The 26341-nt window shown below is 51.5% G+C and overlaps 1 protein-coding gene across 1 annotated transcript in view; it reads left to right on the forward strand.

Moving 5' to 3' along the window:
* The window catches only part of CLSTN1 (calsyntenin 1), a 168032-nt gene that overhangs the window by 74377 nt on the left and 67314 nt on the right, over positions 1-26341 (forward strand). The window contains exons 3-9 of the mRNA XM_088457161.1: positions 5304-5333; positions 9452-9647; positions 16602-16810; positions 17135-17284; positions 18499-18684; positions 18964-19212; positions 21245-21366. Coding sequence (XP_088313287.1) covers positions 5304-5333; positions 9452-9647; positions 16602-16810; positions 17135-17284; positions 18499-18684; positions 18964-19212; positions 21245-21366 — 1142 coding nt within the window. The remainder of the gene's footprint in view (positions 1-5303; positions 5334-9451; positions 9648-16601; positions 16811-17134; positions 17285-18498; positions 18685-18963; positions 19213-21244; positions 21367-26341) is intronic.

The raw sequence follows: 26341 nt of genomic DNA on the forward strand, positions 1-26341 counted from the left end.
GCACTTACCCCAACAGTTAGGGTTAGGCACTAGGAGGGACGGGTTAGGGTTAGGCACCAGGAGGGACGGGTTAGGGTTAGGCACTAGGAAGGAGAGTTAGGGTTAGGCACTAGGGGGGAGGGTTAGAGTCAGGCACTAGGAGGGACGGGTTAGGCACTAGAAGGGACAGTTAGGGTTAGGCACTAGGAGGGGACGGTTAGGGTTAGGCACTAGGAGGGACGGTTAGGGTTAGGCACTAGGAGGGGACGGTTAGGGTTAGGCACTAGGAGGGAGGGTTAGGGTTAGGCACTAGGAGGGAGGGTTAGGGTTAGGCACCAGGAGGGACGGGTTAGGGTTAGGCACTAGGAAGGAGAGTTAGGGTTAGGCACTAGGGGGGAGGGTTAGAGTCAGGCACTAGGAGGGACGGGTTAGGCACTAGAAGGGACAGTTAGGGTTAGGCACTAGGAGGGGACGGTTAGGCACTAGGAGGGACGGTTAGGGTTAGGCACTAGGAGGGGACGGTTAGGGTTAGGCACTAGGAGGGAGGGTTAGAGTTAGGCACTAGGAGGGAGGGTTAGGGTTAGGCACTAGATGGGACAGTTAGGGTTAGGCACTAGGAGGGAGGGTTAGGGTCAGTCACTAGGAGGGACGGGTAGGGTCAGTCACTAGGAGGGACGGTTAGGGACAGGCACTAGGAGGGACGGTTAGGGTCAGGCACTAGGAGGGACGGTTAGGGACTAGGAGGGACGGGTTAGGGTTAGGCACTAGGAGGGACGGTTAGGGACTAGGAGGGACGGGTTAGGGTTAGGCACTAGGAGGGACGGTTAGGGACTAGGAGGGACGGGTTAGGGTTAGGCACTAGGAGGGATGGTTAGCGTCAGGCACTAGGAGGGACGGTTAGGGTCAGGCACTAGGAGGGACGGGTTAGGGTTAGGCACTAGGAGGGACGGTTAGGGACTAGGAGGGACGGGTTAGGGTTAGGCACTAGGAGGAACGGTTAGGGTTAGGCACTAGGAGGGAGGGTTAGGCACCAGGAGGAACGGTTAGGGTTAGGCACTAGGAGGGAGGGTTAGGGTTAGGCACCAGGAGGAACGGTTAGGGACTAGGAGGGACGGGTTAGGGTTAGGCACTAGGAGGAACGGTTATTGTTAGGCACTAGGAGGGAGGGTTAGGCACCAGGAGGAATGGTTAGGGTTAGGCACTAGGAGGGAGGGTTAGGGTTAGGCACCAGGAGGAACGGTTAGGGTTAGGCACCAGGAGGGAGGGTTAGGGTTAGGCACCAGGAGGAACGGTTAGGGTTAGGCACCAGGAGGGAGGGTTAGGGTTAGGCACCAGGAGGAACGGTTAGGGTTAGGCACCAGGAGGGAGGGTTAGAAAAAATAAAAACATGTGTCGACCATTTTTTGTCGACCATTTGTACCCGTCGACCTGCTCACATGTCGACCTTTAGTGTGTCGACCTTTTGTTCCTGTCGACCTTTTGTCCCTGTTGACCTATTGACTCTCTAACATCTGGTATCTATCTAGACATTGTCTACCTTTTTACTGTAGATCTTTCAATCGACATCCCGCGCTTACCGTCAGTAACGCCTGTTACTGACTCCGCCCATTTAGCAGTGGGCGTGTAACGTTGCTGCCACCACCAGGTCCTTCGACTGGCCCTGGAACCGCTTACTGTTATGTATGCGTTGAAGATCTGTGGCCACACCTCCTGATGGGTGTCGGCTGATTCCCCCTGAACCCTCACCATGGACCAGACCCTGCACGGTAGCTGGCAGAGGGCGTGAGCGTGGAGACACTGGGCTCAATCCAGAACAGCCGTAGAAAGGAATAGCGTTTGGCGCAATTCTGTTGTCCCAGGATGCAGTCGTTATAAATAATACTCTTTCCCCCTTGGGGTTATCCCAACATACAAAGATTGTACAGCAGTTCTTGATGTCCAAAAAGCTATACATATGCAGGGCTCACATTCCCACATATCATTCTTACACACTATACCACGGTGGGGGTAAATCCGCCCTGTGCTCCTTAACCAATCAAACTATCTCACTAAATATAAATAAATATATCTTACATTTCCAAGGAGTGACCCGATTTCCTCCATTTTAATATCTACCACATTTCACAGGACATGGTAAATTCCATTCATCCTTCCAAATACAAGTATCTATGCATCAATCAGTTTGGATATCAGAGTCTTAACACTTCCAGTACTTAGGGGCATGTTAGGCAGAGACACACAGAAGACCCCTGGAGCGCATTTCAGATGCGAGCTTTGTGAACAAAGGGTTCGGCCACTATTGTAGGTCAGGGTAATTACATATCACTCCCTATGTCTGGATGGCAATTCCTATTACAAAAATATACTCTTAACCCATATTCCTATTAGTGCATAGTCTATTAAAAATACTCTGCTTTATACATCAATGCATTGCAGATCAGCTGCAGTGCTTTATAACAATACATACAGTGTGTGTGTATATATATATATATATAATATAATATAAAATATATATTTCAATACGGTTTATTATAAACCATGTGCAGTGTTTTCGGCGTTAAACTGTGTCAACGCTGGGACTTTAACTCTTTCAGTGCTGGTGGTACTGGGAGCTGCTCTCTCAGTCCTCCAGCACTCTGCAGTGTAACCAGTGCTTCCCTAGTCTGCAGTCTGGGACTCTCCTAATTACCTGGTCACACCGCTGGGGTACCGGGGAGCTGGCTCTCCCTGTCCCCCAGTGTACAGCCATACTCTACCCACACATCCCATTGCCGCGGCATATAACTTCCTGCTGCCTCCATTCCCCTCCTCACATCATGTCACTGCCCCTGTCACATGCAGCCCTGTCCTCACTGACACATCACTCATCTCCTGATATACTCTGTGCTGCTGGGGACCCTGCTCCTCCCACTATATAACTCTCAGTCTGTGACTTCCTGCTGCCTCCATTCCCATCCTGACATCCTGTCACATGCAGCCCTGCCCTCACTGACACATCACACATCTCCTGATATACTCTGTGCTGCTGGGGACCCTGCTCCTCCCACTATATAACTCTCAGTCTGTGACTTCCTGCTGCCTCCATTCCCATCCTGACATCCTGTCACATGCAGCCCTGCCCTCACTGACACATCACACATCTCCTGATATACTCTGTGCTGCTGGGGATCCTGCTCCCCCCACTATATAACTCTCAGTCTGTGGCTTCCTGCTGCCTCCATTCCCCTCCTCACATCATGTCACTGCCCCTGTCACATGCAGCCCTGCCCTCACTGACACATCACACATCTCCTGATATACTCTGTGCTGCTGGGGATCCTGCTCCCCCCACTATATAACTCTCAGTCTGTGGCTTCCTGCTGCCTCCATTCCCCTCCTCACATCATGTCACTGCCCCTGTCACATGCAGCCCTGCCCTCACTGACACATCACACATCTCCTGATATACTCTGTACTGCTGGGGACCCTGCTCCTCCCACTATATAACTCTGTCTGTGACTTCCTGCTGCCTCCATTCCCCTCCTCACATCATGTCACTGCCCCTGTCACATGCAGCCCTGTCCTCACTAACATATCACTTATCTCCTGATATACTCTGTGCTGCTGGGGACCCTGCTCCTTACACTATATAACTCTGTCTGTGGCTTCCTGCCATTCCCCTCCTCACTGCCCCTGTCACATGCAGCCCTGTCCTCACACATCCCTCATATAAGCAGCTCCTGTACCCTTTATAAACCGTTTGTTGTTAGATTTAGTCCTTAGATAATGAAGGCTACAGTGGGATAACCATTAGATTGCTCAGCCACAGTGTGAGGCCGCTGAGATTGCAGAGTATCTACTTGTTTTACCAACGCTTCAGTCTCTGAGGACCTGTCAGAGCCGCCCCATGCTCTGGCTTCTATTTACCCAGCTAATTATTGCAGCCCACCCCCACAGATTATCCTGCTGAACAATGAGGTCATGGGTCTGCCCCAAACAACACAGATATATAGTACATGTCTGCCCCGGGGGTCTCCCCAGGGACTAGATAAACCCTCCGAGCAGACGGCCTCCCATACAAGGCCATACACCCCTTGTTTAGTGGGAAGCCATGTCTTGTCGTTTCCTCTGCCTGCCATGTAGAACGCTGTATACACTCTGTAAGACCTGGCCTGGCCTTGGGAGCTCATGGAAGACACATTCATTGTTCTTCCTGATTATCACTGAGCTCTGTAGCCCAGGTGGTGCTCAGTGTAGCCCCTAAATACCCGCTGTGTGGGGGAGCTGAATCCCTCTATCAGGGGCAGATCATGTGATAACGGGGTAACTCTACCCCAGCGTCTCTGTATTCTCACTGTAGCCGCGATGCTGACGCTATTTATTTGCATTATAAGCAAGTCTGATTCACACTCAGGAAGCCTGGCCATCAGCCCCGAGCCATTCATCCTCATTATAAAGCCCAACAATGGGAGCAGCGTGTGAACGGGAGCTTTTAGCTGGTGGAGGGAGCTGCAGGTCCTGGCCTGTGCCAGACTCGCCATTGCGTCAGAGCAGCGATTGTCTGGGGTAAACCTGCAGGACGGTGCATCGAGGCTCCCACCTGGCAGGTCTGTGCTACACACATGCGGATACCTGAGGCAGCTAAATGCCCTCTGGGCAGAGCTAGAAACCTGTCTACATGGCGTCTCCCCCGCTGGCTGACATTCCCCTCATTGCTTTACACAACGCTGGAAGAATCTGGGGGGGTTACATTAAGCTTAAAGTGAATTATCTAATGCAAGGATTATATTGTCAGTAGGGTTACAGCTATCTGCTTCATTACTGCTAATTGGCCTCTGTGTGCGTTATTATAGAGGGGGATAGCGAGCACGGACATTTATCTCTTCTCTGTCCAGCTCGGGGGGGGGGGGGGGGGGGGAGGGAGCTGCTTGTATTTGCTATTGTCTAGCAGCCCCCCCCCCCTGCAGGCCAGCTACCCTCCATCTCTCTCAGGGGGAGTTTGGCAGGACAGGAATAAATGCTGCGTATTTAGATGTGTACAAGGGTCTGGTGGCAGGACGTGGGTCAGGGGATTAGTGTCCTGCGTGGTGCCCCTTCCCAGTACAGGTAACCGTAGCACAAGGACTGGTATACCATAGGGTGAGTGATGGTGTACCGGCTGCCACTTCCGTAGTATATATAGAAATAACGTCATGACTAATATTATTATTATTATTATATGGTCTCCCCCTCATACATGACCCGTGCGTTCCTCTCTAGCCCCCGGGCAGGTACACTGTGATGTATGTATGTCTGATGCTTTCTCTCCCGTCTTACTGACACAGGTTTGTCTTTTCTCCCTTTAGAGAGTTTTGAGGTGACAGTCACCAAAGAAGGTGATAAACGGGATCTTTCTACCCTCTTCTGACTTATTAACCCACTAACTTTTGGTTCTGATAACGGGGAATCAGCACTTGGCACCTTCAGCGCCGTACAGCCCGCAATACCGTTTGCCTTTTATGTATCGGCACTGAAGGGGTTAAACGGAAGATACTGATCCCTTTTTTATTATTATTATTTTATATAATCTGTCTTATTTTTTATTTTTATATAATTTATTTCAAAATCAAAAATGATTTATGTGACACCCCGCCCCCCCATTGGTTAGAAATATCTAGTTAGCAGACATCCATTTCGGGACGGTATTGTTGAAGGTATGTTTGCGGTATGACGCCTGTATCGGGCTATTGGCCGGAACGTGGCCTTTCTGCAGCGTTTATCCCTCGCCTGGGTCTCTATCGTCCGCTCTGTGATACGCTGCGTAGTATGGCCTGTGAGTTTATGCTGCTGCGGGTACACAGGCACGTCCTTTCTATCTGGTGATAAGTAACATCAGGCTCTGCCGCTGCTGTACAACTACAAGTCCCATCATACCCTGCTATCTTTTGGCTGGCAGGAAATGCTGAGATTTATAGTTCTTTTGTCATCTGGCCTAACAGCAGAGCCCCTAAGCCTGCCCTACAGAGTATATGCTTATATTTTGGCACTGATGGTGTGTTATCCTGGGTACACACTAGATCGACGGGTCGGCCATTTGGTCAACCTGCCGACCTATTGTCTGCCTGATGTGCCGGGCATTTAAATTTGCCCGCCCAGTTGAGCTGTCACTCACCGCCAGGTCCCTGCAGCATGTGTATAGGTGATCGCTCGTACACACCAGCAGACGCACCGATATATCGACCATCTGTTGTACTGCACGGCCGATGCGATATATCTGTGACAGTGTCGTTCACAGATATATCGGGGGTACTCACCTGCTGACGCGCTCGCAATATATCAGCCAGTTGGATTGGACGGCTGATATACTGCCCAAGGTGTACCCAGCGTAACGTTAATCCGGAAACATGTTAGCGGCCCAGCGCTCTTGATGGCGTTCGTCTAGCTTCCAGTTGCCTGTAACTGTTTCCATAAGTGTGACAGCAGGAGGCTGGTCTGGGCCTTTGTATAGAAATGTTATAGACGGCTTTATATAGAGGACATTTGCTGAGTAGGACAGGTGGCGTTTATCCAGCCGTCACCGCTATGTGCGGAGCGCTAGGAGAAATGGATGTCTGCGCTATTGATATTTCTACCTTTCCCATATGACGTTTTTGCACTTGATTCCCTAATTGTAGCCAGGTTCATTGCACAGGAAGACTTTTCTTATCACTGCTTCTGTTTTTCTTTTCTTTACATTTTTCTTAAATTTTCCACTACCCCAAGAGATTAAGGGCCTCATTTACTAACGAGTTTTATCACCAAAACGAGTGATAAATGTCACTGTGTATGATAAATGGTGCTCCAGCCAATCAGCTCCCAACTGTCATCTGTTAGAAAACTGACAGTTGGGAGCTGATTGGCTGGAGCACCATTTATCATACACAGTGACAGTTGGGAGCTGATTGGCTGGAGCACCATTATCATACACAGTGACAGTTGGGAGCTGATTGGCTGGAGCACCATTTATCATACACAGTGACAGTTGGGAGCTGATTGGCTGGAGCACCATTTATCATACACAGTGACAGTTGGGAGCTGATTGGCTGGAGCACCATTTATCATACACAGTGACAGTTGGGAGCTGATTGGCTGGAGCACCATTTATCATACACAGTGACAGTTGGGAGCTGATTGGCTGGAGCACCATTTATCATACACAGTGACAGTTGGGAGCTGATTGGCTGGAGCACCATTTATCATACACAGTGACAGTTGGGAGCTGATTGGCTGGAGCACCATTATCATACACAGTGACAGTTGGGAACTGATTGGCTGGAGCACCATTTATCATACACAGTGACAGTTGGGAGCTGATTGGCTGGAGCACCATTTATCATACACAGTGACAGTTGGGAGCTGATTGGCTGGAGCACCATTTATCATACACTGTGACAGTTGGGAGCTGATTGGCTGGAGCACCATTTATCATACACAGTGACAGTTGGGAGCTGATTGGCTGGAGCACCATTTATCATACACAGTGACAGTTGGGAGCTGATTGGCTGGAGCACCATTTATCATACACAGTGACAGTTGGGAGCTGATTGGCTGGAGCACCATTTATCATACACAGTGACAGTTGGGAGCTGATTGGCTGGAGCACCATTTATCATACACAGTGACAGTTGGGAGCTGATTGGCTGGAGCACCATTTATCATACACAGTGACAGTTGGGAGCTGATTGGCTGGAGCACCATTTATCATACACAGTGACAGTTGGGAGCTGATTGGCTGGAGCACCATTATCATACACAGTGACAGTTGGGAACTGATTGGCTGGAGCACCATTTATCATACACAGTGACAGTTGGGAGCTGATTGGCTGGAGCACCATTTATCATACACAGTGACAGTTGGGAGCTGATTGGCTGGAGCACCATTTATCATACACAGTGACAGTTGGGAGCTGATTGGCTGGAGCACCATTTATCATACACAGTGACAGTTGGGAGCTGATTGGCTGGAGCACCATTTATCATACACAGTGACAGTTGGGAGCTGATTGGCTGGAGCACCATTTATCATACACAGTGACAGTTGGGAGCTGATTGGCTGGAGCACCATTTATCATACACAGTGACAGTTGGGAACTGATTGGCTGGAGCATCATTTATCATACACAGTGACAGTTGGGAACTGATTGACTGGAGCACCATTTATCATACACAGTGACAGTTGGGAGCTGATTGGCTGGAGCACCATTTATCATACACAGTGACAGTTGGGAGCTGATTGGCTGGAGCACCATTATCATACACAGTGACAGTTGGGAGCTGATTGGCTGGAGCACCATTATCATACACAGTGACAGTTGGGAGCTGATTGGCTGGAGCACCATTTATCATACACAGTGACAGTTGGGAGCTGATTGGCTGGAGCACCATTTATCATACACAGTGACAGATGGGAGCTGATTGGCTGGAGCACCATTTATCATACACAGTGACAGTTGGGAGCTGATTGGCTGGAGCACCATTTATCATACACAGTGACAGTTGGGAGCTGATTGGCTGGAGCACCATTTATCATACACAGTGACAGTTGGGAGCTGATTGGCTGGAGCACCATTTATCATACACAGTGACAGTTGGGAGCTGATTGGCTGGAGCACCATTTATCATACACAGTGACAGTTGGGAGCTGATTGGCTGGAGCACCATTTATCATACACAGTGACAGTTGGGAGCTGATTGGCTGGAGCACTATTATCATACACAGTGACAGTTGGGAGCTGATTGGCTGGAGCACCATTTATCATACACAGTGACAGTTGGGAGCTGATTGGCTGGAGCACCATTATCATACACAGTGACAGTTGGGAGCTGATTGGCTGGAGCACCATTATCATACACAGTGACATTTATCACTCGTTTTGATGATAATACGCGTTAGTAAATGGGAGCCTACGTTTCGTAACCTAATTTCAGTACTTCTTGCTGAGCCCCCTGCTGTGGTAACCACATTGCCCATTTGCTTGGCAGGGGTGGATCTCACTAACGTGAATACCAGCCGCTTCGGCTGCATGCCCCCTGTTCTGCTTTTTCGTCCCCATCCCACCTTTTTCTTTCTTCCTTTCTTGTTGTGTAACTGGAGTACTCCTGTGAAATGCCTGTCTACCTATATTTCTCTATGTATATTTCTTTCTCTCTGTATTCCTGCATGAATGGATGCAAGATACTGGACTTGCTTGACAGGCAGGCATCCGCTTCTTGTCAGTAACAGTCCCTGGACCTCACCCATCTATTACAGCACAGTGCTTTTGCCTTGCACACGATCCCTCACACCCCCTGGCTGCCCACTAGTCATATTTTATTTATTTACTTTGGTTGTCTATCTGTGGTCATATGTTACCCCATGTGTGCACGTTAACCCTTTTTCTGCTCGATTGCTCTGTTTTGAGAAGACATTTGGGCAGCAGAAGGGTTAAATCTTGGGTTACGGCTATAACCTGCTATTTCCCTATGGTCTTTCCAGGTGAGATCTGCGGATTTAAGATACATGAGCAGGATGTGCCGTTTGAGGCGGTGGTGGTGGACAAGAGCACCGGAGAGGGCGTGATTCGCTCCACAGAGAAGCTGGACTGTGAATTACAGAAAGACTACACCTTTACCATCCAGGCTTACGACTGCGGCAAAGGGCCAGACGGCTCAAGCGCCAAAAAGTCCCACAAGTAAGCGCACAGGGAGGGATGAGATGATACAAACCCAGGCGTAGCGCTGTAAGACACAAGCCCAGGCGTAGCGCTGTAAGATACAAGCCCAGGCGTAGCACTGTATGACTGTAATACACATACCCAGGTGTAACACTGTATGACTGTAAGACACATACCCAGGTGTAGCACTGTATGACTGTAATACACAAGCCCAGGCGTAGCACTGTATGACTGTAATACACAAGCCCAGGCGTAGCACTGTATGACTGTAAGACACAAGCCCAGGCGTAGCACTGTATGACTAATACACAAGCCCAGGTGTAGCACTGTATGACTGTAAGACACAAGCCCAGGCGTAGCACTGTATGACTGTAATACACAAGCCCAGGCGTAGCACTGTATGACTGTAATACACATACCCAGGCGTAACACTGTATGACTGTAAGACACAAGCCCAGGCGTAACACTGTATGACTGTAATACACATACCCAGGCGTAGCACTGTATGACTGTAAGATACAAGCCCAGGCGTAGCACTGTATGACTGTAATACACAAGCCCAGGCGTAGCACTGTATGACTGTAAGACACAAGCCCAGGCGTAGCACTGTATGACTGTAAGACACAAGCCCAGGCGTAGCACTGTATGACTGTAAGACACAAGCCCAGGCGTAACACTGTATGACTGTAAGACACAAGCCCAGGCGTAACACTGTATGACTGTAATACACATACCCAGGCGTAGCACTGTATGACTGTAATACACATACCCAGGCGTAGCACTGTATGACTGTAAGATACAAGCCCAGGCGTAGCACTGTATGACTGTAATACACAAGCCCAGGCGTAGCACTGTATGACTGTAATACACAAGCCCAGGCGTAACACTGTATGACTGTAATACACATACCCAGGCGTAGCACTGTATGACTGTAAGACACATACCCAGGCGTAGCACTGTATGACTGTAATACACAAGCCCAGGCGTAGCACTGTATGACTGTAATACACATACCCAGGCGTAGCACTGTATGACTGTAAGACACAAGCCCAGGCGTAGCACTGTATGACTGTAATACACATGCCCAGGCGTAGCACTGTATGACTGTAATACACATGCCCAGGCGTAGCACTGTATGACTGTAAGACACATACCCAGGCGTAGCACTGTATGACTGTAAGATACAAGCCCAGGCGTAGCACTGTATGACTGTAATACACATACCCAGGCGTAGCACTGTATGACTGTAATACACATACCCAGGCGTAGCGCTGTATGACTGTAAGACACATACCCAGGCGTAGCGCTGTATGACTGTAAGACACAAGCCCAGGCGTAGCGCTGTATGACTGTAAGACACAAGCCCAGGCGTAGCGCTGTATGACTGTAAGACACAAGCCCAGGCGTAACGCTGTATGACTGTAAGACACAAGCCCAGGCGTAGCACTGTATGACTGTAAGACACAAGCCCAGGCGTAGCACTGTATGACTGTAATACACATACCCAGGCGTAGCATTGTATGACTGTAATACACAAGCCCAGGCGTAGCACTGTATGACTGTAATACACATGCCCAGGCGTAACACTGTATGACTGTAATACACAAGCCCAGGCGTAACACTGTATGACTGTAAGACACATACCCAGGCGTAGCACTGTATGACTGTAAGACACATACCCAGGCGTAGCACTGTATGACTGTAAGACACATACCCAGGCGTAGCGCTGTATGACTGTAAGACACATACCCAGGCGTAGCGCTGTATGACTGTAAGACACAAGCCCAGGCGTAGCGCTGTATGACTAAGACACAAGCCCAGGCGTAGCACTGTATGACTGTAAGACACATACCCAGGCGTAGCACTGTATGACTGTAAGACACATGCCCAGGCGTAGCACTGTATGACTGTAAGACACATGCCCAGGCGTAGCACTGTATGACTGTAAGACACAAGCCCAGGCGTAGCACTGTATGACTGTAAGACACAAGCCCGGGCGTAGCACTGTATGACTGTAATACACATGCCCGGACGTAGCACTGTATGACTGTAATACACATACCCAGGTGTAGCATTGTATGACTGTAAGACACATACCTAGGTGTAACACTGTATGACTGTAAGACACATACCCAGGTGTAACACACTGTATGACTGTAAGACACAAGCCCAGGCGTAGCACTGTATGACTGTAAGACACAAGCCCAGGCGTAGCACTGTATGACTGTAAGATACAAGCCCAGGCGTATGGTCCGTGCGTCCTCCTCTGAGTGTGTGGTGTGGTACGTGCGTCCTCCTCTGAGTGTGTGGTCCGTGCGTCGTCCTCTGAGTGTGTGGTCCGTGCGTCCTCCTCTGAGTGTGTGGTCCGTGCGTCCTCCTCTGAGTGTGTGGTCCGTGCGTCCTCCTCTGAGTGTGTGGTCCGTGCGTCCTCCTCTGAGTGTGTGGTCCGTGCGTCCTCCTCTGATTGTGGGGTGCGTGCGTCCTCCTCTGAGTGTGGGGTGCGTGCGTCCTCCTCTGAGTGTGTGGTCCGTGCGTCCTCCTCTGAGTGTGTGGTCCGTGCGTCCTCCTCTGAGTGTGTGGTCCGTGCGTCCTCCTCTGAGTGTGTGGTCCGTGCGTCCTCCTCTGATTGTGGGGTGCGTGCGTCCTCCTCTGAGTGTGGGGTGCGTGCGTCCTCCTCTGAGTGTGGGGTGCGTGCGTCCTCCTCTGAGTGTGGGGTGCGTGCGTCCTCCTCTGAGTGTGGGGTGCGTGCGTCCTCCTCTGAGTGTGGGGTGCGTGCGTCCTCCTCTGAGTGTGGGGTGCGTGCGTCCTCCTCTGAGTGTGGGGTGCGTGCGTCCTCCTGTGAGTGTGTGGTCCGTGCGTCCTCCTCTGAGTGTGTGGTCCGTGCGTCCTCCCCTGAGTGTGTGGTCCGTGCGTCCTCCCCTGAGTGTGTGGTCCGTGCGTCCTCCCCTGAGTGTGTGGTCCGTGCGTCCTCCCCTGAGTGTGTGGTCCGTGCGTCCTCCCCTGAGTGTGTGGTCCGTGCGTCCTCCCCTGAGTGTGTGGTCCGTGCGTCCTCCCCTGAGTGTGTGGTCCGTGCGTCCTCCCCTGAGTGTGTGGTCCGTGCGTCCTCCCCTGAGTGTGTGGTCCGTGCGTCCTCCCCTGAGTGTGTGGTCCGTGCGTCCTCCCCTGAGTGTGTGGTCCGTGCGTCCTCCCCTGAGTGTGTGGTCCGTGCGTCCTCCCCTGAGTGTGTGGTCCGTGCGTCCTCCCCTGAGTGTGTGGTCCGTGCGTCCTCCCCTGAGTGTGTGGTCCGTGCGTCCTCCCCTGAGTGTGTGGTCCGTGCGTCCTCCCCTGAGTGTGTGGTCCGTGCGTCCTCCTCTGAGTGTGTGGTCCGTGCGTCTGCCTTATACTAGGTGCCAAAGATACACTTCCAAAAGTGCACGTCCTCACTACGTGTACCCCACCTGGGGATGTGAGACCCCACCGCAGTTCTGCCTCTTTGGTTGGTAGTGTAGTTGCCATTGAAATGCATGAGATTACGGATTGTGATATTATAACACAGTGACATCACATAAGAGGAGAATGGAGACCACAGAACATTTTAGGGATGATTCAATTACCCGCGAACCATCTCGCCCCCGCAAGGAAGTGTGCGCGCAAACAAGTAGCCCCAAGTTTTGTTTGTAGCACTGGCGTTCCCAGACCGTAGAGACAGAACTTGTTCCTCAGCGCTCCCTAGGTGTGGTCGCAGCAGCTTTCAATATTAATGTAAATTGGTGAAGTCATAATACATGAAAGAGCTCCTTATATGGAAGATTCCGGATAAACAAGTGACCGATATAATGGGACAGGAGTGCCATTGGTGGAACAGTAGCCGCAGCGGCTATCATAGACCAACACAAATAACATGTAAATAGCACTTTGATAGATGATATGAGGTGCCCTTCCACAGATCATGCCCTCACTTTCCCTATAACGTCCCGAGGTGTTCCTGTGTGCAGTCCCTGCCGCCCGGCTTATCTCCCTTTCCCTATAATGTCCCGTGGTGTTCCTGTGTGCAGTCCCTGCCGCCCGGCTTATCTCCCTTTCCCTATAACGTCCCGTGGTGTTCCTGTGTGCAGTCCCTGCCGCCCGGCTTATCTCCCTTTCCCTATAACGTCCCGTGGTGTTCCTGTGTGCAGTCCCTGCCGCCCGGCTTATCTCCCTTTCCCTATAATGTCCCGTGGTGTTCCTGTGTGCAGTCCCTGCCGCCCGCCTTATCTCCTTTTCCCTATAACGTCCCGTGCTGTTCCTGTGTGCAGTCCCTGCTGCCCGGCTTATCTCCCTTTCCCTATAACGTCCTGTGGTGTTCCTGTGTGCAGTCCCTGCCGCCCGGCTTATCTCCCTTTCCCTATAACGTCCCGAGGTGTTCCTGTGTGCAGTCCCTGCTGCCCGGCTTATCTCCCTTTCCCTATAATGTCCCGTGGTGTTCCTGTGTGCAGTCCCTGCCGCCCGGCTTATCTCCCTTTCCCTATAACGTCCCGAGGTGTTCCTGTGTGCAGTCCCTGCCGCCTGCCTTATCTCCTTTTCCCTATAACGTCCCGTGGTGTTCCTGTGTGCAGTCCCTGCCGCCCGGCTTATCTCCCTTTCCCTATAACGTCCCGTGGTGTTCCTGTGTGCAGTCCCTGCCGCCCGGCTTATCTCCCTTTCCCTATAACGTCCCGTGGTGTTCCTGTGTGCAGTCCCTGCCGCCCGGCTTATCTCCCTTTCCCTATAACGTCCCGTGGTGTTCCTGTGTGCAGTCCCTGCCGCCCGGCTTATCTCCCTTTCCCTATAACGTCCCGTGGTGTTCCTGTGTGCAGTCCCTGCCGCCCGGCTTATCTCCCTTTCCCTATAACGTCCCGTGGTGTTCCTGTGTGCAGTCCCTGCCGCCCGGCTTATGTCCTTTTCCCTATAACGTCCCTTGCTGTTCCTGTGTGCAGTCCCTGCCGCCCGCCTTATCTCCCTTTCCCTATAACGTCCCGTGGTGTTCCTGTGTGCAGTCCCTGCCGCCCGGCTTATCGCCCTTTCCCTATAACGTCCCAAGGTGTTCCTGTGTGCAGTCCCTGCCGCCCAGCTTATCTCCCTTTCCCTATAACGTCCCGTGGTGTTCCTGTGTGCAGTCCCTGCCGCCCGGCTTATCTCCCTTTTCCTATAACGTCCCGTGGTGTTCCTGTGTGCAGTCCCTGCCGCCCGGCTTATCTCCCTTTCTGAGTGCTCCAGGGGTCTTCCCTGCGGTTTTGCGGTGAGCTGGGTAACGCGCTATGTTAGTGGTGGCCTCTCATGACCACTGTCCCTGAGTGGTCGTCCTACACGACGCAGTGACATCGCGCTGCCTATTCCCCACCGTGCCGGTAACTACCAGGTAGATGCCAGAGCTCTGTGAAATGGCAGATAGCCGGACATCCGCCCGTTCCCCGCCTTACCGCTCACCATAGGGGAATCTGCCGGGGCACTACGAAAGGGAAATTAGCCGGGTGGCAGCGTTGGCACATAAGAACACCACGGGACGTTTTGGGGAAAGGTAGGGGCAGGTTTTGTTCTCCCCAGCACATGTACCTGTGGACGGTCACCTCATATCACCCATCATAGAGCTACGTACATATACTGTACATGGTGTTTGTCTATGATAGCCGCATAAAATAGACCTGGCTCCCATTACATTTCTCACCTGTTTTTCCTGCATTTACCATATAACTGATGCTTTCATGTACTGTATAATGAGTAATGGGATTTCCCCACCGTTACAGCAGCACGGAGCTGGGCTTGCTGCTAGTTTAATCGACTCCTTTAAAATTGTGTGTAACCAATTGTACCTAAGGGATAACTCTACCCCAAGCGTCACTCTTCTGTATAGTGACCCCACTGACCTGATGGACACAGACGGCTCTGTGGTCTCCTCCCCTCGGCATGGAAGTGCAGTCAGTTCCTGGGAATCTGTATGAAATACCGCTGGCCGCACGGCCGGCGGTTCGATTCCCTGCAGCACCTGGACGACAAGAGCAGAGTTCCCGGCAGCGGAAGCCCGACAGCGCTGGAAATCCCGATCGTCGCTAAGGTAAGTATAAACTAACCTAACCCTCCTTAGGGGTGCCTAACCCTAACCTCCCCCCCAAGTGCCTAACCCTAATCCCCCCCCTTCCCCTCTGCCTAAACCTAAGTCCCCCCCGGGGGTGCCTAACCCCAACCCTCCCTCCCCCTAGCCAAACCCTAACCCTCCCGGGGGGGTGCCTAACCCTAACCTCCCCCCCAAGTGACTAACCCTAATCCCCCCCCCCTTCCCCGCTGCCTAAACCCTAATCCCCCCCCCTTCCCTGCTGCCTAAACCTAAGTCCCCCGGGGGGGTGTCTAACCCTCCTTAGGAGTGCCTAACCCTAACCTCCCACCCCAAGTCCCTAACCCTAATCCCCCCCTTCCCCGCTGCCTAACCCTAAGTACCCCCTGGGGGTGCCAAACCCTAACCCTCCCGGGGGGGGGTGCCTAACCCTAAGTCCCCCCCGGGTGCCCTAAACCTAACCCTCCCCATCCCCGGCTGTCCACTCGCGGCGCCCGGCGTCGGGGAAATGACAGGCGTCTAGATATAAACGCCCGGAATTTCACCATTGCCGGGATATGACAGGCGGGAAGCCGGTTTCCTGATTGTATACCAGTTCGGGAGTTACGCACAACCCTCTCCTAGCAGTCTATTCAGTTGTGGGGGGATATGGGGTGTGTGATGGGGGCAGACGGAGAATTGGCATTGAGGATTTTGAGTAAAGTTTATATTTAGGCCTATTTTTGCTCTTTAAGCATGACGCACCCGCTGTGTACCCTTCTGCATGTACTGGTGTCTGTAAGGGCTCTATCATTTACACTATCAGGGTATTTAATCTTGACATTGTGCAATAGAGTCCCAGTAAGTGTCCTACCCCTCAGAGCCCCCTCAGCCCAGCTCCCCCCAGTTATGTAGACGCCATGTATTGAGTTATTGTGTCGCTACAGGGCAACTGTTCACATCCAAGTGAATGACGTGAACGAGTACGCTCCAGTCTTTAAGGAGAAGTCGTACAAAGCGACGGCCATCGAGGGCAAGAAATACGACAACATCCTGAAGGTGGAAGCCGTGGACGCCGACTGCTCCCCCCAGTTTAGCCAGATCTGCAGCTACGAGATCGTAACTCCCGATGTGCCTTTCACCATTGACAAAGACGGTAAGACGACTCCTAAACACTGACTCAGGGCTTAATATTGTCCATACGTCTGTGGTGGAAGCCAACTCGCGCACACAAGCCCCTTTATTACAAGTACCGATGACTTCTATATATAAAGCAGTAATATTTTCGCTTTCTTGCTTTATCCCTTTGGCGGTATCGGTGCTGTATTATGTGTACGATGAAAGCAGAATAAGCCCCTTATCACGTCAGGACAGGATCGCACTGGCCATCACTAGTCCGCCCAGTGTCCTCCATTTCTCAGCGTGATTTAGTCGCGTGGCCAAGGGCCTGACTGACCCTGTCCTCATTCTGATTGGTCAGGTTATATCCAGAACACGGAGAAGCTGAATTACGGCAAGGAGCGGCAGTATAAGCTGACAGTGACCGCCTATGACTGCGGGAAGAAGAGGGCCACCGAAGACATACTGGTGAAAATCAACATTAAACCAACATGTAAAGCCAGCTGGCAGGGTAAGTAACAATCCTGTGCCACTGGTGTCTGCCCGTATGGCTCCGTGTGACTGTACTGTGAGCGTGGCACTGTTCCCTGGCTGGGGAAATGGGCACAATGTATAGTGAGCATCTTCTGTTCCATGCCAGTCATCCCCCCATTACTACTTCTCCTATTGGTGTTACTGTAGGTTGGAGTAAGAGAATAGAGTGTGAGCCTGGCACTGGATCGATGGGCACTGTTCCCTGGCTGGGGAAATGGGCACAATGTACATTGGGCATCTTCTGTTCCATGCCAGTCACCCCCCCCCCCATAACTCCTTCTCCTATTGGTGTTACTGTAGGTTGGAGTAAGAGAATAGAGTGTGAGCCTGGCACTGGATCCCTGGCACTGTTCCCTGGCTGGGGAAATGGGCACAATGTATATTGGGCATCTTCTGTTCCATGCCAGTCATCCCCCCATAACTCCTTCTCCTATTGGTGTTACTGTAGGTTGGAGTAAGAGAATAGAGTGTGAGCCTGGCACTGGATCCCTGGCACTGTTCGCTGGCTGGGGAAATGGGCACAATGTACATTGGGCATCTTCTGTTCCATGCCAGCCCCCCCCCCCCGCCATAACTCCTTCTCCAATTGGTGTTACTGTAGGTTGGAGTAAGAGAATGGAGTGTGAGCCTGGCACTGGATCCCTGGCACTGTTCCCTGGCTGGGGAAATGGGCACAATGTATATTGGGCATCTTCTGTTCCATGCCAGTCATCCCCCCATTACTCCTTCTCCTATTAGTGTTACTGTAGGTTGGAGTAAGAGAATAGAGTATGAGCCTGGCACTGGATCCCTGGCACTGTTCCCTGGCTGGGGAAATGGGCACAACGTATATTGGGCATCTTCTGTTCCATGCCAGTCATCCCCCCATTACTCCTCCTCCTATTGGTGTTACTGTAGGTTGGAGTAAGAGAATAGAGTGTGAGCCTGGCACTGGATCCCTGGCACTGTTCCCTGGCTGGGGAAATGGGCACAATGTATATTGGGCATCTTCTGTTCCATGCCAGTCATCCATTACTCCTTCTCCTATTGGTGTTACAGTAGGTTGGAGTAAGAGAATAGAGTGTGAGCCTGGCACTGGATCCCTGGCACTGTTCCCTGGCTGGGGAAATGGGCACAATGTATATTGGGCATCTTCTGTTCCATGCCAGTCATCCCCCCCCATAACTCCTTCTCCTATTGGTGTTACTGTAGGTTGGAGTAAGAGAATAGAGTATGAGCCTGGCACTGGATCCCTGGCACTGTTCCCTGGCATGCATCTGGAGACCTGCGATGAGCCAATCACTTCAATTCAAGCGACTGTACAGCTGGAGACCAGCCACATTGGCAAAGGCTGCGACAGGGACACGTACTCTGAGAAGTCCCTGCACCGGCTGTGTGGTGAGATCATCTCTATATTATACTAAGTGATGGAGGTACGACGTCTCTCTCGGGTGTCTATATACAATAGGACAAAGACATATTGCTATTTGTATAACTAAATCTCTCTAGAATGTGGGTACAGATCTGTCACCGGGCCTCGGTCTCCCCAATCAGTCCCCTAGCTGTATATCTGATCCTGTGTGTGTAATGGTGTCTATAGTAGAGGACTTTCACCTGTATCAGGACTTAGTCCAATAAGTCCCGAGAGGTCCTAACGTTTTATATCTGTCTGTGTAGGAGCAACGTCTAACACCGCCGAGCTGCTCCCCCCACCCAGCGCTGCTTCCAACTGGACACTGGGGCTGTCTACAGATAACGGACATGACAGCGACCAGGTGTTTGAGTTTAACGGCACGCAGGCGGTGAAGATCCCAGACGGGGTTGTGACCACGGACCTGAAAGAGCCATTTGTGATATCGGTCTGGATGAGGCACGGACCAGGGGGACGAGAGAAGGAGACCATCCTGTGTAATTCTGACAAGACAGGTACTGCTCGCCTTATAACCGGTAACGCTATATAACTGCGGCGTCGTTACTGTGGGAATGGGACTGCCGCCTGTCCAGTCAGGAGAGACCAGTGACATCATTGAGGCGTGAGGCACTGTTTTGTACCGTTATGATTAGTCTGTATCAGCTTCGCCACCTCCATAACTCTGAATCAGGCTATATGGTCAGAACACTGCTCAGGATATAACTAGACAGGAGCTTATTAGAAATAATTGTGTCCAATGGGTGGAGGAGGAGGCACAGGGAATGTACAGGGCGCTAACGGCAGAAGTTATGAAGTCAAGGTGCCGACACACATGGCGATCTGCTGCCGATCCGACGATGTGTGCCATTTCCCTTGATACTCCCCGGCTCTGTGAGGTGAGGTAGGAGGCACATTGTGCAGGTGACTGGTCACAGTGACCTCGGTGAGGTGAGGTAGGAGGCACATTGTGCAGGTGACTGGTCACAGTGACCTCAGTGAGGTGAGGTAGGAGGCACATTGTGCAGGTGACTGGTCACAGTGACCTCTGTGAGGTGAGGTAGGAGGCACATTGTGCAGGTGACTGGTCACAGTGACCTCGGTGAGGTAGGAGGCACATTGTGCAGGTGACTGGTCACAGTGACCTCGGTGAGGTAGGCGGCACATTGTGCAGGTGACTGGTTACAGCGACCTCAGTGAGGTGAGGTAGGCGGCACATTGTGCAGGTGACTGGTTACAGTGACCTCAGTGAGGTGAGGTAGGAGGCACATTGTGCAGGTGACTGGTTACCTTGACCTCAGTAAGGTGAGGTAGGAGGCACATTGTGCAGGTGCCTGGTCAAAGTGAGGTGAGGTAGGAGGCACATTGTGCAGGTGACTGGTCACAGTGACCTCGGTGAGGTGAGGTAGGAGGTACATTGTGCAGGTGCCTGGTCACAGTGACCTCGGTGAGGTGAGGTAGGAGGCACATTGTGCAGGTGACTGGTTGATACTTTTTGTACTGTAATTTCCAAGTAATAAGGAGGAGATTTGTGCTGTCAGTGGTTTTATAGATATCACAATATTGCCGCTTGTGTGGTTCTATATAACTAGACAGGAGCTTATTAGAAATAATTGTGTCCAATGGGTGGAGGAGGAGGCACAGGGAATGTACAGGGCGCTAACGGCAGAAGTTATGAAGTCAAGGTGCCGACACACATGGCGATCTGCTGCCGATCCGACGATGTGTGCCATTTCCCTTGATACTCCCCGGCTCTGTGAGGTGAGGTAGGAGGCACATTGTGCAGGTGACTGGTCACAGTGACCTCGGTGAGGTGAGGTAGGAGGCACATTGTGCAGGTGACTGGTCACAGTGACCTCAGTGAGGTGAGGTAGGAGGCACATTGTGCAGGTGACTGGTCACAGTGACCTCTGTGAGGTGAGGTAGGAGGCACATTGTGCAGGTGACTGGTCACAGTGACCTCGGTGAGGTGAGGTAGGAGGCACATTGTGCAGGTGACTGGTCACAGTGACCTCGGTGAGGTAGGCGGCACATTGTGCAGGTGACTGGTTACAGCGACCTCAGTGAGGTGAGGTAGGCGGCACATTGTGCAGGTGACTGGTTACAGTGACCTCAGTGAGGTGAGGTAGGAGGCACATTGTGCAGGTGACTGGTTACCTTGACCTCAGTAAGGTGAGGTAGGAGGCACATTGTGCAGGTGCCTGGTCAAAGTGAGGTGAGGTAGGAGGCACATTGTGCAGGTGACTGGTCACAGTGACCTCGGTGAGGTGAGGTAGGAGGTACATTGTGCAGGTGCCTGGTCACAGTGACCTCGGTGAGGTGAGGTAGGAGGCACATTGTGCAGGTGACTGGTTGATACTTTTTGTACTGTAATTTCCAAGTAATAAGGAGGAGATTTGTGCTGTCAGTGGTTTTATAGATATCACAATATTGCCGCTTGTGTGGTTCTAGGAGCCGTTGCTGTCACTGTTCACGGTGGTAATTGAATACTGTGACTTGTGCAATTTGTTGTGACCTATTGGCTGTAACCTCTACACTTCTTCTATGTAGATATGAATCGCCACCATTACTCCCTCTACATTCACAACTGCAAGCTGGGATTCCTGCTCCGCCAAGAGCCCTCGGAGCAGAAGGCTTATAAGCCCGCCGAGTTCCACTGGAAGCTAAACCAGGTGAGCGGCCGGTCTGCTGCCTCCTGCTGGCAGCCCCTGGGCCTACGGCACTGGTGAGGAGGAGGACACACTGGGACAATGGTAACAGCGGGTACACCAAAGCTGGGCAAAGTGGTGGGTGAGGAGGATAATGGGCATTAATACCCTCATTTATAAAAACTGATGATTTTCCTGATCGTCCCCTCACTAGCGCTTTGTACATGGCCTGTGCCAGTCCTGATTGTCCCCTCACTAGCACTTTGTACATGGCCTGTGCCAGTCCTGATTGTTCTCTCACTAGCGTTTTGTACATGGCCTGTGCCAGTCCTGATTGTCCCCTCACTAGCGCTTTGTACATGACCTGTGCCAGTCCTGATTGTCCCCTCACTAGCGCTTTGTATATGGCCTGTGCCACTCCCCATTGTCCCCTCACTAGCGTTGTGTACATGGCCTGTGCCAGTCCTGATTGTCCCCTCACTAGCGCTTTGTACATGGCCTGTGCCAGTCCTGATTGTCCCCACACTAGCGTTGTGTACATGGCCTGTGCCAGTCCTGATCGTCCCCTCACTAGCGTTGTGTACATGGCCTGTGCCGGTCCTGATCGTCCCCTCACTAGCGCTTTGTACATGGCCTGTGCCAGTCCTGATTGTCCCCTCACTAGCGTTGTGTACATGGCCTGTGCCAGTCCTGATCGTCCCCTCACTAGCGTTGTGTACATGGCCTGTGCCAGTCCTGATCGTCCCCTCACTAGCGTTGTGTACATGGCCTGTGCCGGTCCTGATCGTCCCCTCACTACCGCTTTGTACATGGCCTGTGCCAGTCCTGATTGTCCCCTCACTAGCGCTTTGTACATGGCCTGTGCCAGTCCTGATTGTCCCCTCACTAGCGCTTTGTACATGGCCTGTGCCAGTCCTGATTGTCCCCTCACTAGCACTTTGTACATGGCCTGTGCCAGTCCTGATTGTTCTCTCACTAGCGTTTTGTACATGGCCTGTGCCACTCCCCATTGTCCCCTCACTAGCGTTTTGTACATGGCCTGTGCCAGTCCTGATCGTCCCCTCACTAGCGTTGTGTACATGGCCTGTGCCAGTCCTGATTGTCCCCTCACTAGCGTTGTGTACATGGCCTGTGCCAGTCCTGATCGTCCCCTCACTAACGTTGTGTACATGGCCTGTGCCAGTCCTGATCGTCCCCTCACTAACGTTGTGTACATGGCCTGTGCCAGTCCTGATCGTCCCCTCATGGCCTGTACATGGCCTGTGCCAGTCCTGATTGTCCCCTCACTAGCGTTGTGTACATGGCCTGTGCCAGTCCAGATTGTCCCCTCACTAGCGTTGTGTACATGGCCTGTGCCAGTCCAGATTGTCCCCTCACTAGCAATGTGTACATGACCTGTGCCAGTCCTGATCGTCCCTTCACTAACGTTGTGTACATGGCCTGTGCCAGTCCTGATCGTCCCCTCACTAACGTTGTGTACATGGCCTGTGCCAGTCCTGATTGTCCCCTCACTAGCGTTGTGTACATGGCCTGTACCAGTCCTGATCGTCCCCTCACTAACGTTGTGTACATGGCCTGTGCCAGTCCTGATCTGCCGCTGTCTGTCTGAGGCTCTGTGCCATGTTGCGTAGAGGCTTCCTGTGTCCTAGTGTAGCTCTCTGCTGAGCACTATTAGCACAATGTAATGACAGTACTCTCCTCATAGTCATCTATTCCGATTATTACAACCTGGGTTCAGGGGAATATCTGCCCTTCTGCCAGAATAGACTCTCTCTTCTCTGGATCTGTGGATGATCAGTAAATCTGAGCTGATTCCGCACAGCAAATCGCCTTTCCCTCCCTCCGCAGGCTTCACTGAGCGCCAGCTGTCACATTTGTGCTCTGCTGAGACGGAATGAGATATCTGTCATCGGGCTCTATGTACTAAGCTTTGCAGAGAGGGAAAGTGAAAACCAGACTGTTATTTTTCAAACACAGCCTGTAACATGACAGGAGCTGATTGGTTGGTACTTTATCTCTCTCTCTCCAAGGCTTAGTACATATCCCCTATAGTCTGCAACAACGGTAGCATTCATTATAGGTCATTGGCTACGTTGGTGTACATTAGCACATGACTGTTATATCTCTTAGTTCTACTGGTCTAGACTAGGAATATTATCATGCAGCATTGTCGTGTCCCTGTAACGCGCCCTCTGTAGGATAATACAGTGCCAGGCTTACCAGTCCCTGGTGCATGTGCTGCCACTCAGTGACCGATCAGCAGATAACCCAGCTGTGCCCAGATTACGGCCCCTCCAGTGATATTGGGAGAGACCATTCTTCTTACTGCCGTCCGACCAAAATGTATCCATTATCGGTAGTCCTGGTATCCTCTGTATTAACGTGGCCAGACAGACACCCCTGGGCAGTCTGCGGCACTCACCCTTGTTGAACTTCGAGCCCCAGCTGACCGGTCAGGGAAATGACCTTCAGCAAGAACCGGAGTGTGACCAAGCTCTAGAACGCAATGTATTTTCCCCATGGAAGTTTCTCAGTGTGCTAGATCTGTCCTGCTTTCTATTTGCAATTGCGTGAGAGTGTTCCCCAGGCCTGGCATTTGTTGGCACTAAAGGCAAGGGGGAGATGGAGAAGGCGGCTACGGGCGCAGATTGCTGCAGAAAGACACGTCTGTGCGATGATGACGATGTCAGGCGCTCGTGCAGCAGATTGCTGTGGGTGGTGTGGGTTGCAAGTTACTGTGCAGTAAACACTTGTAGATGAGTGTTCATGTCACATTGTAGGACGCAGACAGGAATAACCCTTGTGCCCGCAGAGACGTTAAATCGCCACCTGGCACGTAAGACGTGGAAATGACCTATCTGCATTCTGATTGCATCTTAAAGGTTTGAGCCCAACAATTGTATGTGGATAGGTTGCAGCCTTTAGACCAAGCTTGGCCTTTGCTGGCTCATAGTGAGGGGAGATGAGGGGCAACGGAATCTTGATATTTTAATATGGCAAAATAAAACCTTTCCGGTCATGCATCTCTGCCAATGGTGTATTTCCATAGCGCAAATTAGCGTCCAGAGATATGAGACAGAGTTTCACAGATCTATGACAGCGTCCAGAGAGCACTTAGATATAGTTGCAGTGTTTCTCTGGCTACCTGGTAAGACATCTCTCATTGTCATTGTTACTCAACACTCTCCAAGCACCCGGAGCTGCCTGAGGGTGCCGCGCGTTGAGGGTGCCGCGCGTTGAGGGTGCCGTACATTGATAATGGTAATTCTGCTTTTCATGTTGGTCACTCAGCAGATGGCAGCAGTGGCTGGGTACAGATGGGTTACCCTGTGGTCTCTCTGTCCTGATATGATCGCTAGGATCGACCTGTGTCTAGAGATGATGAACACATCAGGTGCTTGTGATACGGTGCTTGAGGGTTTACAGTGGAGCCAGGTTTGATTTGTGGAAAATTAAATTTGGCTGTAATTATTAATACAAGTCACCGATGGAGCTTTCTACAGCGCTTTACAGGCAATGATGTAAACTGATTTTATTAAGGATACCTTTAGCTGAAATTGGTGAGAAATTTAAAACCAGTGTGGGAGGTTGTATCTAACAGCACTGGACAAAATGTGAGCATGGTAGTGAGACCGTATCTAACAGCACTGGACAAAATGTGAGCAGGGTAGTGAGACCGTATCTAACAGCACTGGACAAAATGTGAGCAGGGTAGTGAGACCGTATCTAACAGCACTGGACAAAATGTGAGCAGGGTAGTGAGACCGTATCTAACAGCACTGGGACAAAATGTGAGCAGGGTAGTGAGACCGTATCTAACAGCACTGGACAAAATGTGAGCAGGGTAGTGAGACTGTATCTAACAGCACTGGACAAAATGTGAGCAAGGTAGTGAGACTGTATCTAACAGCACTGGACAAAATGTGAGCAGGGTAGTGAGACTGTATCTAACAGCACTGGACAAAATGTGAGCAGGGTAGTGAGACCGTATCTAACAGCACTGGGACAAAATGTGAGCAGGGTAGTGAGACCGTATCTAACAGCACTGGGACAAAATGTGAGCAGGGTAGTGAGACCGTATCTAACAGCACTGGACAAAATGTGAGCAGGGTAGTGAGACTGTATCTAACAGCACTGGGCAAAATGTGAGCAGGGTAGTGAGACTGTACAGTACTGGCACAAGATACCAGCAGGGTAGTGAGACTGTACAGTACTGGCACAAGATACCAGCAGGGTAGTGATACTGTACAGTACTGGCACAAGATACCAGCAGGGTAGTGAGACTGTACAGTACTGGCACAAGATACCGGCAGGGTAGTGAGACTGTACAGTACTGGCACAAGATACCGGCAGGGTAGTGAGACTGTACAGTACTGGCACAAGATACCAGCATGGTAGTGAGACTGTACAGTACTGGCACAAGATACCAGCAGGGTAGTGAGACTGTGCAGTACTGGCACAAGATACCAGCAGGGTAGTGAGACTGTACCGTACTGGCACAAGATACCAGCAGGGTAGTGAGACTGTACCGTACTGGCACAAGATACCAGCAGGGTAGTGAGACTGTACAGTACTGGCACAAGATACCAGCAGGGTAGTGAGACTGTACCGTACTGGCACAAGATACCGGCAGGGTAGTGAGACTGTACAGTACTGGCACAAGATACCGGCAGGGTAGTGAGACTGTACCGTACTGGCACAAGATACCGGCAGGGTAGTGAGACTGTACCGTACTGGCACAAGATACCGGCAGGGTAGTGAGACTGTACCGTACTGGCACAAGATACCGGCAGGGTAGTGAGACTGTACCGTACTGGCACAAGATACCAGCAGGGTAGTGAGACTGTACAGTACTGGCACAAGATACCAGCAGGGTAGTGAGACTGTACAGTACTGGCACAAGATACCTGCAGGGTAGTGAGACTGTACAGTACTGGCACAAGATACCAGCAGGGTAGTGAGACTGTACAGTACTGGCACAAGATACCTGCAGGGTAGT

Source organism: Taudactylus pleione, unplaced genomic scaffold (assembly GCF_031769625.1).
Source record: "Taudactylus pleione unplaced genomic scaffold, aTauple2 ptg000740l, whole genome shotgun sequence".
Classification (NCBI taxonomy): Eukaryota; Metazoa; Chordata; class Amphibia; order Anura; family Myobatrachidae; genus Taudactylus; species Taudactylus pleione.